This window comes from Hippocampus zosterae, chromosome 6 (genome assembly GCF_025434085.1).
Source record: "Hippocampus zosterae strain Florida chromosome 6, ASM2543408v3, whole genome shotgun sequence".
Lineage (NCBI taxonomy): Eukaryota > Metazoa > Chordata > Actinopteri > Syngnathiformes > Syngnathidae > Hippocampus > Hippocampus zosterae.
The window spans coordinates 1902584-1917549 of NC_067456.1; the positions used below are offsets into that span (position 1 = coordinate 1902584).

The 14966-nt window shown below is 43.8% G+C and overlaps 3 protein-coding genes across 3 annotated transcripts in view; 2 read left to right on the forward strand and 1 right to left on the reverse strand.

Moving 5' to 3' along the window:
* The first annotated feature begins 22 nt into the window (after window positions 1–22).
* On the forward strand, window positions 23–12011 carry fbxw8 (F-box and WD repeat domain containing 8). Its single transcript, XM_052068947.1, has 12 exons — window positions 23–533; window positions 631–735; window positions 791–955; window positions 1146–1234; window positions 1356–1513; window positions 2098–2294; window positions 2383–2604; window positions 3283–3413; window positions 5443–5616; window positions 5709–5825; window positions 6455–6604; window positions 11346–12011. Exons 1-12 carry the CDS (start codon window positions 165–167, stop codon window positions 11353–11355), a joined length of 1887 nt encoding a protein of 628 aa, XP_051924907.1. The 5' UTR covers window positions 23–164; the 3' UTR covers window positions 11356–12011.
* The window catches only part of vsig10 (V-set and immunoglobulin domain containing 10), a 172362-nt gene continuing 163337 nt past the window's right edge, over window positions 5942–14966 (forward strand). The window contains exon 1 of the mRNA XM_052068980.1: window positions 5942–5955. The gene's annotated coding sequence lies outside the window, so the exon portion shown is untranslated. The remainder of the gene's footprint in view (window positions 5956–14966) is intronic.
* Window positions 6778–11483, reverse strand: tesca (tescalcin a). Its single transcript, XM_052069099.1, has 8 exons — window positions 11327–11483; window positions 10777–10846; window positions 10199–10279; window positions 7924–8066; window positions 7784–7848; window positions 7564–7668; window positions 7409–7456; window positions 6778–7263 (listed from the first exon to the last, which is right to left on the reverse strand). Exons 1-8 carry the CDS (start codon window positions 11424–11426, stop codon window positions 7171–7173), a joined length of 705 nt encoding a protein of 234 aa, XP_051925059.1. The 5' UTR covers window positions 11427–11483; the 3' UTR covers window positions 6778–7170.

Genomic DNA, 14966 nt, shown 5'->3' on the forward strand with positions numbered 1-14966 from the left:
GGCAGGAAGGAATCGTTTCTCTCGCCGTGTCCCTCGTCGGACTCTTATAGTGAAGGACGTGTTTTTTTGTTTTGGTCACACAACTTCCGTACCAGAGATGTCCTCGTCGTTTTCGACGCGTTCACACAAAATGTTGCTTTTATATTCCTGACATTTTGCGCGCGATGGCCGAGGACGAGCTCGCTGCGTTCAGGGAACGTTGGAAACGTGAGCTTTGGCGTCCAAAAGAGGAGAGGCGGCTCGTTCCCGTTGCGTCCCCCCGTTGCAGTCACGAAAACAAAGACGCGAGTCGGGGTCAGAACGAGCTCGAAACCGAAAGGAGCGGTGGCGTTGAGGAACCCAGCTACGTGTCCATCGCCAGAGGCTTGCTGGGCGGCAGGACGAGCCCGCTTTTGGGCAGACTCGCGGAGGAGAGGACCAAGAGGAAGAAGAAATACCAAGAGGAGACCGCCACCTGCAGGGAGTCCCTGAAGCATCCTCGGAAAAAAGTCCAGAAAGAAGAGCAGCTGGTGGATCAGCTCATTCTGGACCTGGTATGGAGTCGCTCGGAAACCATCTCGATGTTGACACGAGCTATCTACACAGTGCTTTCTCCCCCGTTTTGTTTTGTTCTTTTGCTTTTCAATGCAGAACGAGGCCAACGACATCCCTTTCTTTGACATTGACTTGCCTTATGAGTTAGCCCTAAAGATATTCCAGTATCTCAACCGAACCGAGCTCGGCAGATGTGCACAGGTGAGTAAACATCTGACATGTGCTTCACCAAAAGTCACAATTCATCTGCCGGCAGGTGAGCAAGGCGTGGCGAGCACTGGCCGAGGACGGGATGCTGTGGTTCAGGCTGTGCGTGGCGGAGGGCCATGGGCGCGGCGCCGCCGTGTCCGACTCGCCTTGCTGGAAGGCGGCGCTGCGAGACCGACGTGTTGCGGCGGCCAACCTGCGCGCCAACTGGAAGGTGAGTGTTGTGTTTTTTAACACGACGTCAGGTGGCAAACACTAGCCAATAACGCCTTCCAAGTTGTTTGAGAAAATCTTCCGAGTTTGAAGGTGTAAAGTCTTGAATTAAATGTCTTTTTCAGATTTTTTTTTGGTGAAGTTTTGGGTGTTTTAAAAATTTGTTTTAATTGTTCACTACTTTACCGCAGAATCGTGTCGGGTGCATCAGCCAGCTGCAGTTTGAGCTGGGAAAGGTGCTGTGTGACGTCAGCTCCTGTGACAACTACGTACTGGCAGGGTGAGGATCAGAAATAAATCAGACAACTAGAAAAGGGGCCACAAGATCACTTAAAAAAAAAAAAAAGTTTGCCGGTGGCGCCGGCGTTGTTAACACAGTCACGTCATGCGCCGCCCGTCAGGTACTCGTCGGGGGACGTCCGGCTGTGGAACACGTTGCACTGGGACCTGCCGTCGTCCCACCTCAAGTCCAATTGGCTGTCGGCTCTCTCCGAGCCCAGGCCGCCCGTCGTTCTCGTGCGGGTCGCCGGCAGCGTGGCGGCGGCCGCATACCTCGACGGTATTAACAATTAAGACATCAATTTCATGGAGTACAATTTCAGTTGTATTTTTTTACAATAACTACGAGGCTGAAATAATAGTTTTTTTGGGGGGGGGTCATAATTTCGAAGTTCAAATGTTCAAGACGAATTAAAGAATATTTTCCAAGTCAATTCGATTTCATTGATGTAGCACTTAATGACAAACGAGTCTGAAAGGTCTTCACCGGCCCAAAGTTGACGAACCTGAACGACATCTGATTTAATCCTCCCCAAGAAGGCAAGGAAAAACCGCAAAAACCCCATATGGGGGCAAAAAAGATGAAATCTTGAGAAGGGACCACAGACTTGGCCTGCTTTAAAAAATATTTACATTTAAATGATCATTTGTAAATATAAGAAAAATGACCCAAATTAAAAATAGGCCATTTTAAAGTATTTTCTGTTTGTAATTGTAATTGCTATGATTGATATTTCTACAACACAATATTTCACAATATTATTTATAGTATTGATTATTATTACTTTTGTAATCATCCCAAATAATGTTTTTTTTTTTTTTTTTTAAACGGAAGCCATCAGTGTTGCTTCTCTCGCATTCCAGGTTGCGTGGACGTTTGGAGCACGCGAACGGGCGGCGAGCCCATTTACCACCACCAGACGGCGGGGAGCCACCGCTCTTTGGCCCTCAGCCCGGACGGCTCCATCCTGGCTTCCGCCGTCGACTCGGACGTCCGATTGGACGGCACCGACGACCGCGGAGCGTGGACGATGCTGGCCCTGACCCGCCTCCCCAAGCCCGTCTGTCATTTGAAACAAACAAAACAAATAATTCTTTTTTTTATCACACACGAGCGCAGTTTTATGTGCTCCTTTCCCTGTCTTTCAGGTTCATAGTTTGGCGTTGGCTCCCGGCAGCAGGGGGCGGCGGCGTGCGCTGACGGCAGTGGCAGCCGGGGAGTCGGTCTACCTGCTGGACGAAGAAGAGGAGGAGCCCAGGACCATACACTCGGTGTACGGTCACCCTGTCACCTGCCTGGAAGCCTCCGAGCGTCGCGTCGCGTTCGGCGTGAAGCGCGGAGGCTGGGCCATGCACGACGCAGGCAACAAGGTGAGCCAAATGGGCGGGGTTTGCAAATGTGTGCGGAAAAAATGTCAGAAAATTGGGGAAAGAAAAAAAAAACGAGCGGAACTTCACGCATGTCCACACACGGTCGGCGGTCCCCTGGCTTGTTGGCCTTGCTTCGATGTGAGGGGTTAACTTCAGAGGGATATCGGGAAAAGGAAAAAAAATATGGTGAAAGGAGAGCAAAAATAAAACCTGGAAAAAGTTGAGCCTTGACAGCAAGGCTTCAGACTGCCTCTAAAATATTCAAGATGGCGCAAGTAAATTCCAGATTAGACATGAGACATAGACAGAATATCATATCAGATTGAAAGTACACTTTTTCACAACCACTAGCTTCAATTAAACGTCTATACAATGTGACAAATGTGTATTCATTTTGTTTATTTTTATATTAAATACAGTGTATATATATAAAATGTACTAAACGAAATCACAATTTCATGAATTTCATTATTTTATTACAGTCCCGAGAGCAAAACCGACGAGCGCGTGGCAGTTAGCATGACGAGATGACGTAGCAAGCTAATGGCAAAGGCAGCGAAGGCGGGAAATTACAGCTAGCGCGAGAAGCTAACATAGCTGTCGATATTTTTGACTCAGATGCGCCAAGCAGCCGTGTCAGATTTAAATCCAACCCCCCCCCCCACCCCCACCCCGCAGATCCACGTGTACAGCTTGGAGACCGGCAAGGCGGTGGCGTGTGTCGGCGACTCGCCAGGCGACTTCACGTGCATTCACCTCGACGAGGGCAAAGCGCCACACATGATGGTGTGCGGGAACAAAGACAGGAGGTGGGTCCAAACAAACAAGACACACTAAAGCGCCAAGCACATGAACCAAAAAACAAATGTTCACATAACGACAACATCAAATTGAATAAAACCACATAACACACATGGAAGCACAAAAATGACCAAAATTGTTCAAACATAAAAGACAAAACACAAACACAATAAACACATTAGCATTTCAGTCGATTAAAATTGTGGTTTTTTTGCGCGATTGATGACCTGTCAGATGATCGGTGGTCAGCAAGCGCAATGGCCCCCCCAGGGACTCCCGCCTCCATCTGTTGATTGCCGCGCCTTCATTACAGCACATTAGCGTGTTGGCGTAATCACGTTGGCTTTTTTTTTTAAATTCCAATTACAAAATGTCTAATCTAATCACAATTAAATGTCAACTCCTCCTTTAATTTCAACCATGCTTGGACCCCCCCCACCCCATATGCCAGGCTAGGTAATTTATTCTTCAACATTTTCCACCCTTCTCCGTCGAGAATAATATCATGGATGTTTATCAGCGCTTTCTGAAGAATGTGGGCCGTTTAAAAAAAAAAAACATTGTTCGTTTTTAAAAAGTGAAATAAGCAAGATCGAGCAGTATGAAAAAAATGTATTGTGATCATTTTAAAATCTTGATCACCCAGCTGGAGGACGAATAAAATAAAACTACTCGTACGATATTTCAGGTGGACAGGTTGCGTTTTAGGGGGGGCTACTGAAATGTATCAGTGTAACATAAAATGAAGAGGCCGTGATTGGCTGGCAGCCATTTCAGGGTGCACCTCGTCTGCTGCTTCAAGACAGCTGGAACAGGCGCCGGCACGCGCGTCAGGATAAGCGCGTCGCATGAATGGATAAAATGAATACATATTAAAAAAAAAATGAGGCTACCTTTGTTTTCAAATATCACTCGTACATAACCACAACGACGTCAATGCTAGTTTTGTTAGCTCGTGCACGCGCCGTTTCCCATGACGAGTTGCCGTTAAGCCGCTGGCAGAATACCAACAGGCACAGGAACGTGATTTGGTTGACTACACAAAGTGTATATCTTTTGTTTGGCCTCCGGTTTTCAAGACTCACAATTTTCAGCTGCATGTTTTGCACGCAAAAATGGGCTGGAGCCTCTCGATGTTTGAAAAGTTGTTTTTGCTTGGCCGCGAATGCGGTGCAGCATCTGCTTTTTGTGACTTTGTCCCGCGTCCTTTGACAAGTAGTGTGACAAAGAAAGAGTTGTTTGGCAAAGTGTCAAGTGTGTCCGCCGCTAAGATCTCCCCCTGGACCGCAGATCAACGGCGCTCATTGTTGGAAATTCAGCAGCGTTGGAACGTGACGCCTACGCAAGCTGCTGCCGCATTCCGTTAGCTCGCGTTCCCGGCTTGTGAATGTCGAACCTCCGCCGAGGCTGAGCAGTCTTGAGCGCAGGAATTTGTTTCCTTCCACAAACGCTCTTCTGTGTGTTCGGCTCGGTACAAAATAATACAAAATTATTCTTCTCCAGTGTCGAGTGGCATTGAATGAACCTCACTCTTATTTTATTCATTCATTCATTCATCTTCCGTACCGCTTGATCCTCACTAGGGTCGCGGGGGGTGCTGGAGCCCATCCCAGCCGTCTCCGGGCAGTAGGCGGGGGACACCCTGAATCGGTTGCCAGCCAATCGCAGGGCACACAGAAACGAACAACCATTCGCACTCACACTCACACCTAGGGACAATTTAGAGTGTTCAATCAGCCTGCCATGCATGTTTTTGGAATGTGGGAGGAAACCGGAGCACCCGGAGAAAACCCACGCAGGCCCGGGGAGAACATGCAAACTCCGCACAGGGAGGCCGGAGCTGGAATCGAACCCGGTACCTCTGCACTGTGAAGCCGACGTGCTAACCACTGGACTACCGGGCCGCCCACTCTTATTTCAAAAAGTAGCAAAAAATCTTTTAGAACGTAAAAATATATCAGTCGGTGCCCAGATTGGAACTTTTTTCAATACAAGCGTCCATTTTTTTTTTGCTATTTGTGCGTTTTTGTTCCCCAGGGTGCGCGTGTTGGACCTGCGCTCGGGCTCCTGCGTGTCGTCCTTGTACGCGCACCAGCTGGGCGTGACGTCGGTGCGCGCCGACGACTGGAAGGTGGTGAGCGGCGGCGGCGAGGGCCTGGTGTGCGTGTGGGAGCTGAGGATGGGGAGCAAGTTGTGGGAGATGCATAACAGGTGAGAGCGCCGAGAGCCCCCCCCCGAGGGGCCGCCGGCTTCCGACTGAGACACTGGGGGGGTCGGGCGGGGGGGCTTGTTGCGGGGTGCAGGCATCCCGTCAGACACGTGCGCTTGGACAACCGTACGCTGCTGACGGCCAACATCCCCGACGACAAGACGCCGCGGGGGGCGTGCATCACCGACGACGACCTCACGGCCCACCGCAGGTACCGGTGCCACCGCCGGAGCTTTATGTCTCGCAGCCGCTCCGATTTTAAGAGTTTTGCGCGACTTTTGCGTATTTGTGGCGCCAAACGTTTTGGGATTTTTGCTTCCCTTTTGTCTGTTTTTTGGGGGGCTACAATTTTTCACCAAATTTGTCTTTTGTGTTGTTTAGTTAGGTATCGGTTGAATAATTTTGTTTCACATTTGTGTACATTTTTCATCTAATATTTTGGTGTTTTTGCCTAATTTTTTATAATTTGTCAACATTTTGGTTTTTTTTTTAGGGGTGTCTCTTTTCTTAAATTTGTATTTTTTGGCTGTTTTTTTTTTCATTTTGTTTTTGTTTTTCCATTTCATATATCAATGAGCCCTGCATACGGATTCACATTTTTTTTCACCCCCATTATTTTTCCAGTGTCTTAAGGGGGTTCCATTTTCTTGAAAAATATATACTGATTATTTCTACAAGTTTCGAGAAGGATCCTACGTGTTTGAAAAAAAATTGGGCGTCAGTTATACGCAGATTTTTTTATTTTATTTTGCAATTTAGTTGCTTCCAGATGAAAAGACCTCACCAGTGAGGAAGAAGGTGACTTTTTGCTAACCGCACACGTGTTTGGTTCCCGTGCAGGCACCGAGGAACCATCTGCCACTATGACTTTTCGGGCGGCGGCAGCGGAGGCGATGAAAGCGGCATCCTCCCCATCTGCAGGTCCGACTACGTCCAATCTCACGGCTACAATTACAACATCACGCTGGCCATGCCCTACGACCATCTCAGGTGAGCACGGAAACCTCTCGCCGGGCGTATACGCACTTAGTGGCCACCCCCCCACACACACGCACAATAAAGCAGGATCATTCTTTAGAAAGGAGGCCCTGGTTGTATACAGAACAGTATTTTCAATTTTTAATGCCAACATGAAAATAATGTAGAAGTCCAGCAAAAAAACATTATCACTGCATATTTTTATTTTTATCCAAAGCACCCAAAAATTGATTTTAAAAAATTGGCTCGGTTTGCATTTTCTTTGTTTATATTCAAGAATTTTGATTAAAAAAGAAAAAAAAATTAAACAAAGGGGATAGTGAAAAATTTTTTTTTGTTTTGGTTTGGTTGGTTTTGTTCTCCCCCCCCCCCCCCCCCAAAAAAAAATCAAATGCATGTGAAGTGACGCCACATCATTGTAGTAAATCACAAACAAATCAAATACCTTTTAAAAATTATACTTAATAAACTGTAACACAAAACATTTGGAACTAAATCCGGAAATGTCGCGATAAACGATCACGAATCCGAGACAGGTTGTACATATGCGGCGACATAACGAGCGGTTAGCCAGGTGGTCAAGAGGGGGCTTTTCCGCAGCGCATGGTGGTGGTGTCCACGTCCAAAAATCGGATGTGCATCCGGGACTCCATCTCCAAACCTTTGAGAATCTGCCAGCCCCAAAATGAGGACATAAATACGTCAGACAAAAGAAAAACAAAATACAAACTCGGGGCCTGGAAAATGCCCCCATGCCCCCCCCCCCCCCATCCCTCAATAATAAATAAATAAAGAACCCAGACCCCTAATACCAACCTGTTGAAAATGCTCGAAGGTAATCCCCTCGTAGAAGTCATCCGGCGCCTGGAAGGTGACCGACAAAGCCGAGGTTGAGGGGGGGGCGCGGGTTGCGCGTCATCGGAATACAAAAGCGAATGCGATCCATCGTTACGTGGCGTGCGCTCGCTCACCATGTGCGGCGCGTTGATGCTGGCCACTTCCAACATGGCCGCGTCGGCGATGGCCTTGGCCGTCTGGTGCCCGATGGCGCCGCTTTTGGACAGCAGCTCCTCCACCACCCGCAGGGGCGGGTGGGTGGTGGGGGGGATACAAAAAAAATGAAATGAACATCAATAAATCCGCATCATTGATTTTGATCTTTGGTTGCAGTCGAGACAAAAGTTCTTGACTCACCTTCCTGTACTCCGCCAGCGTGATGATCCCGTCGCCGTCCGTGTCGTGCATGTTGAACAAAACTGCAAAGGCAAAGTTGCCGCCCCGTCATCGCCGCGACACCGTTTCAAATAATGACACGCGACGCGAATGCTCACAGCGTAGCTTTTGCCTCCTGGCGGCCTGCCGCTCCTCCTCGCCGCTCTTGTGCGCCGGCGGCCGGAAGTGACTCATGACCATCAAGAAGTGCTCCAAGCCGATCTCCTCCAAGGAGCCCACCTCGTCGTCCTGCCACTGGTTCCTGCCCGGCAACAAATCAACAAATGCAAAATTTGCCGCGAGAAAATTCACTAAATGTACATTCGCGCTGTCCTGGTTTTGAAGTATTAATATTTCTTTGACGGAAAATTAACCGTACAGCTCAAGATTGAACAATTTTACTATTTTTCTAGGGGACAGGGGGTGCGCCAACTCTCTGGACTTTTTTTATCCCATCTAAAAAGGATTTTTTTTTTTACAGGCTTCAATTCTGTCCTGGTTTTGAAGTATTAATATTTTTTTGACGGAAAATTAACCGTACAGCTCGAAATTGAACAATTTTACTATTTTTCTAGGGGACAGGGGGTGCGCCAACTCTCTGGACTTTTTTATCCCACCTAAAAAGGATTTTTTTTTTTTTTTTACAGGCTTCAATTCTGTCCTGGTTTTGAAGTATTAATATTTTTTTGACGGAAAATTAACCGTACAGCTCGAAATTGAACAATTTTACTATTTTTCTAGGGGACAGGGGGTGCGCCAACTCTCTGGACTTTTTTTTATCCCATCTAAAAAGGATTTGTTTTTGTGTTTTTTTTGTTACAGGCTTCAATTCTGTCCTGGTTTTGAAGTATTAATATTTCTTTGACGGAAAATTAACTGTACAGCTCAAAATTGAACAATTTTACTATTTTTCTAGGGGACAGGGGGTGCGCCAACTCTCTGGACTTTTTTATCCCATCTAAAAAGGATTTTTTTTTTTAACAGGCTTCAATTCTGTCCTGGTTTTGAAGTATTAATATTTCTTTGACGGAAAATTAACCGTACAGCTCGAAATTGAACAATTTTACTATTTTTCTAGGGGACAGGGGGTGCGCCAACTCTCTGGACTTTTTTTTATCCCATCTAAAAAGGATTTGTTTTTGTGTTTTTTTTGTTACAGGCTTCAATTCTGTCCTGGTTTTGAAGTATTAATATTTCTTTGACGGAAAATTAACTGTACAGCTCAAAATTGAACAATTTTACTATTTTTCTAGGGGACAGGGGGTGCGCCAACTCTCTGGACTTTTTTATCCCATCTAAAAAGGATTTTTTTTTTTAACAGGCTTCAATTCTGTCCTGGTTTTGAAGTATTAATATTTCTTTGACGGAAAATTAACTGTACAGCTCGAAATTGAACAATTTTACTATTTTTCTAGGGGAGAGGGGGTGCGCCAACTCTCTGGACTTTTTTATCCCACCTAAAAAGGATTTTTTGGGGGGGGGTTTTGTTACAGGCTTCAATTCTGTCCTGGTTTTGAAGTATTAATATTTATTCGACGGAAGATTAACTGTACAGCTCTAAATTGAACAATTTTACTATTTTTCTAGGGGAGAGGGGGTGCGCCAACTCTCTGGACTTTTTTTTATCCCATCTAAAAAGGATTTTCTTTTTTTTTTTGTCAAATTAAATTGGTTCAACATGAACATTTCAAAATTAAATATGTACTCAGAACTGAACCGAAGTTTTGGGGTTTTTTTCTCCTCCAACCCCGAGGCAAAAAAAAATAAACGAAAAGAAATGCAATGCAGCCGAGCGCACTTCCTTCCCATGCAGGGCAGACGAGGCGGGCGTCCTTCGGACTGGGCCAAACTATTTTGATGGTCTTTTTATGGCTCGGCTTGAAAGGAATGTTTGCGCCGAATGCGTGTAAAAGGGCGAGCCGACAGTGTTGCACTTTCGTTGCGCGTCTTGACCGTGACGAGCTAAGCTCAACTCGGCGGAGTGAAAATAAACTAAGCGCGGTCGAGAAATAGCCACGTCCAAGAAGCTCAGTTGAAACGCGAGCGCGCGACTCCTACGGCGACGTTTAAAAGCTCCAACTTGCCAAATAGTGAGCTCGGCTCTGCTCCGAAGGTTCCATGACAGGAGCATTTGTAAATCTGTCAGATTTTTTTTTTTCACCGTCACGTATTTTTATTTTTATTTTTGGGGGGGAGAAAAATTTGCTTTTTGGCATCAAAGATCAAAAAGAATCATCACAATTGTTACGGTCGAGTCATTTTAGAAAGTGATAAAATGCCACCTCCAAAAGAAAAGACCAAAAAAAAAAAAATCAGTTCATGAAAAATAATGACAAAACCAATCACCACGATAATGGAAATACGAATTACGATGCGACGGCGACGTTTGCTGACCTTTTGTCAAAGAAAGCATCGATGATTTGCTTCTTGAGGGGATTGTTGGCTAGTGCTGGAATGCTGTCCAAATTTGCTCTGCTGCAGTGCGACAACAAACACACACACACACACATCAGTGTCAGTTTTGACACCACCCTTTCCATCATTTGCAACATTTCTCAACAAAAGTCAAGAAGCCTTGGCAAAGCTCTGCACTTCACTGAACTTAGTGATTTTTTTTTATTTTATTTTTTTAATGGGGAGGCCATGTATTGATTTGGAAAGAGCAAGGGGGGAGTGCACTGCGACATTTATAGCAAGGTTTCTTGATTGGGAGGATCTTTGATGTTTTGGGAAATTGAGAAAATTGAGAAAATTGGATTTCGTGCACAGAAAATGGAATGCAATCTACTTTTATACCCAGAACGGAAAACTGAAATAATCAACCCCCCCCCCCCCCAAAAAAATTGCTCCTTTCATGCCACCGGACCATATGAGGGCGTTGAACTTGCAACTTTTGTGCTCTCGTTTTCCTGTTAAGAAATGAAATGCTCATCAAACACCTAATTGGAACATCCCGCAGATGAACGTTTTACCTTATCGTCTCCTTGTTTCCGCTGAGTTGGCGGAATCTTTTGTGGAGATTTTTGATCTGTTCTGTGGAAACTTACAAATACACACACACACACACACACATGGGTCACTCAATTGCAGAAAAGTCTATGAAGCAAAAGAAAAGAAGATAAGGATCAAGCGATGAGGAAGTGACCCACAAAAAAGTTCAAAGTCTGGGGAATTGCTCAAACCCTCACCAGACACAATATTAGGTACACTCGCCGCGCAATCAGTCGCAATTCCGTCCACCATTTCATGCGTTACCCGAACTCAAATGATTGAAACGAGAGAAAAAAGAAAAAAAAAACGACTCCACAATAAATTGGATCTCAAATTAATGAAAAGATACAAAAGTCAATAAAATCACGGGTGCATATTTTTGAGGGTTTATTTCCTTCGGATTAGGAATATGTGGTTTATACATTCACATAATCTAAAGTGATATCCATGTTGGGTTTTTTAGTGGAAATAAAATAAGTAGGCTATTTTAAAAAAGCAGACCTAATTAAATTTCTTTTAAAAAAAACTTACATCCGCTCTTGTGTGCCAGCTCCTCGTAGTGCCACCGCTCCTGCTCCTGCTGCTGCTGCTGCTGCTGCTGTTGCTCGGGACGCGCCTGCCAGGACCCCATGGCCGCTCGCGGAGGCTCTCGGCGGCCAAATGAAGTCCGCTACGCCGCCAAGTGCGATGGCTCCCCCCGCCAAGTCCCTCCCTCCCTGTCTTCAGGGTCCTAAGTCCATCTTTCCAGACAAGATGATGGCATTCCTTCAATCTCCTTCAAAGCCAACTAAAAGGTGACAGGCGCAAGTCGGATTTGACGCAGCAGAAGAACTCCTCTTTTTTTTTTTTTTGTGGCCACTATTGCCGTACAAAATTATTGTATTCGTGGACTAAACATGCCGAAAGACTGTACAGTTTAAAATCACTGTCAATACATAAAAAAGTAAGTTTAACTCCAGGTTGAATCCCTAATCCAAGGTTAAAACCCTACTTTGAAACCATAACCAGAGTTGTAAACCCTAGTTTAAAACCCTAAACCTAGTTTAATACCCTACTTAACCCTAGTTGGAAGCCTTACATTCAAACCCGAACAAGATTTCAATGCAGGGTTCCCAACTTGGGTTAGCGTCAATTGCACATTTGTTGAAGGAAATGTAAGGTGCTTCATGGAATGTTTTGTAAAAGATACGTTCATTAAATTTCAAAAATTTCCAAATGTTCTTGTGCCTTCTTTGTATCAAAACAAAGGAAAGACATGTTGTTTTGGTTGTTTATAGCAAAGTATGGTATCATTTTAATGGTCCGGCCAACTTGGCATCTACCGAGGCCCACCATGTGAAATGAGATGGATACCAGTGATAGATAGTAAGGCGTTTTTAGCCCAAAAAAACGACCATGTGTAGTAAGGTGTTTTTAGCCGGAAGAAAACCGACCATATATAGTAAGGTGTTTTTAGCCCGAAAAAAACGACCATGTATAGTAAGGCGTTTTTAGCCCGAAAAAAACGACCATGTATAGTCAGCCGTTTTTAGCCCGAAAAAAACCACCATGTATAGTAAGGCGTTTTTAGCCCGAAAAAAAACACCATGTATAGTAAGGCGTTTTTAGCCCGAAAAAAACAACCATGTATAGTAAGGCGTTTTTGACCGAAAAAAATGACCATGTATAGTAAGGCATTTTTGACCGAAAAAAAAGACCATGTATAGTAAGGCGATTTTAGCTAAAAAAACGACCATGTATAGTAAGGCGTTTTTAGCTAAAAAAATGACCATGTATAGTAAGTCATTTTTAGCCGAAAAAAACGACCATGTATAGTAAAGGCGTTTTTGATTAAAAAAAAACGACCATGTATAGTAAGGCGTTTTTGACCGAAAAAACGACCATGTATAGTAAGGCGTTTTTAGCTGAAATAAACGACCATGTATAGTAAGGCGTTTTTAGCCGAAAAAAAACGACCATGTATAGTAAGCCGTTTTGGGCCCAAAAAAACGACCATGTATAGTAAGGCGTTTTTAGCCGAAAAAAAACGACCATGTATAGTAAGGCGTTTTTAGCTAAAAAAATGACCATGTATAGTAAGGCGTTTTTAGCTAAAAAAACGACCATGTATAGTAAGGCGTTTTTGACTGAAAAAAACGACCATGTATAGTAAAGGCGTTTTTGATTAAAAAAAAACGACCATGTATAGTAAGGCGTTTTTGACCGAAAAAAACGACCATGTATAGTAAGGCGTTTTTAGCTGAAATAAACGACCATGTATAGTAAGGCGTTTTTAGCTAAAAAAATGACCATGTATAGTAAGTCATTTTTAGCCGAAAAAAACGACCATGTATAGTAAGGCGTTTTTAGCTAAAAAAACGACCATGTATAGTAAGGCGTTTTTGACTGAAAAAAACGACCATGTATAGTAAAGGCGTTTTTGATTTTAAAAAAACGACCATGTATAGTAAGGCGTTTTTGACCGAAAAAAACGACCATGTATAGTAAGGCGTTTTTAGCTGAAATAAACGACCATGTATAGTAAGGCGTTTTTAGCCGAAAAAAAACGACCATGTATAGTAAGCCGTTTTGGGCCCAAAAAAACGACCATGTATAGTAAGGCGTTTTTAGCCGAAAAAAAACGACCATGTATAGTAAGGCGTTTTTAGCCCGAAAAAAACGACCATGTATAGTAAGGCGTTTTTAGCCCGAAAAAAACGACCATGTATAGTAAGGCGTTTTTGACTGAAAAAAACGACCATGTATAGTAAAGGCGTTTTTGATTAAAAAAAAACGACCATGTATAGTAAGGCGTTTTTGACCGAAAAAAACGACCATGTATAGTAAGGCGTTTTTAGCTGAAATAAACGACCATGTATAGTAAGGCGTTTTTAGCTAAAAAAATGACCATGTATAGTAAGTCATTTTTAGCCGAAAAAAACGACCATGTATAGTAAGGCGTTTTTAGCTAAAAAAACGACCATGTATAGTAAGGCGTTTTTGACTGAAAAAAACGACCATGTATAGTAAAGGCGTTTTTGATTTTAAAAAAACGACCATGTATAGTAAGGCGTTTTTGACCGAAAAAAACGACCATGTATAGTAAGGCGTTTTTAGCTGAAATAAACGACCATGTATAGTAAGGCGTTTTTAGCCGAAAAAAAACGACCATGTATAGTAAGCCGTTTTGGGCCCAAAAAAACGACCATGTATAGTAAGGCGTTTTTAGCCGAAAAAAAACGACCATGTATAGTAAGGCGTTTTTAGCCCGAAAAAAACGACCATGTATAGTAAGGCGTTTTTAGCCCGAAAAAAACGACCATGTATAGTAAGGCGTTTTTCAAGTCAAGTTTTCCGTCGTTTTTTTCGGGCTAAAAACGCCTTACTATACATGGTCGTTTTTTTCGATCAAAAACGCCTTACTATACATGGTGGTTTTTTTCGGGCTAAAAACGCCTTACTATACATGGTGGTTTTTTTCGGGCTAAAAACGCCTTACTATACATGGTCGTTTTTTTCGGGCTAAAAACGCCTTACTATACATGGTGGTTTTTTTCGGGCTAACAACGCCTTACTATACATGGTCGTTTTTTTCGGGCTAAAAACGCCTTACTATACATGGTCGTTTTTTTCGATCAAAAACGCCTTACTATACATGGTCGTTTTTTTGGTCAAAAACGCCTTACTATACATGGTCGTTTTTTTCAGCTAAAAACGCCTTACTATACATGGTCATTTTTTCTGCTAAAAACGCCTTACTATACATGGTGGTTTTTTTCTGCTAAAAACGCCTTACTATACATGGTCGTTTTTTTCAGCTAAAAACGCCTTACTATACATGGTGGTTTTTTTCGGGCTAAAAACGCCTTACTATACATGGTCGTTTTTTTCGGGCTAAAAATGGCTTACTATACATGGTCATTTTTTTCGGGCTAAAATCGCTTACTATACATGGTCGTTTTTTCGGCTAAAAACGCCTTACTATACATGGTCGTTTTTTCGGCTAAAAACGCCTTACTATACATGGTGGTTTTTTTCGGGCTAACAACGCCTTACTATACATGGTCGTTTTTTTCGGGCTAAAAACGCCTTACTATACATGGTCGTTTTTTTCAGCTAAAAACGCCTTACTATACATGGTCGTTTTTTTCGGTCAAAAACGCCTTATCGTACATGGTCGTTTTTCTCAGCT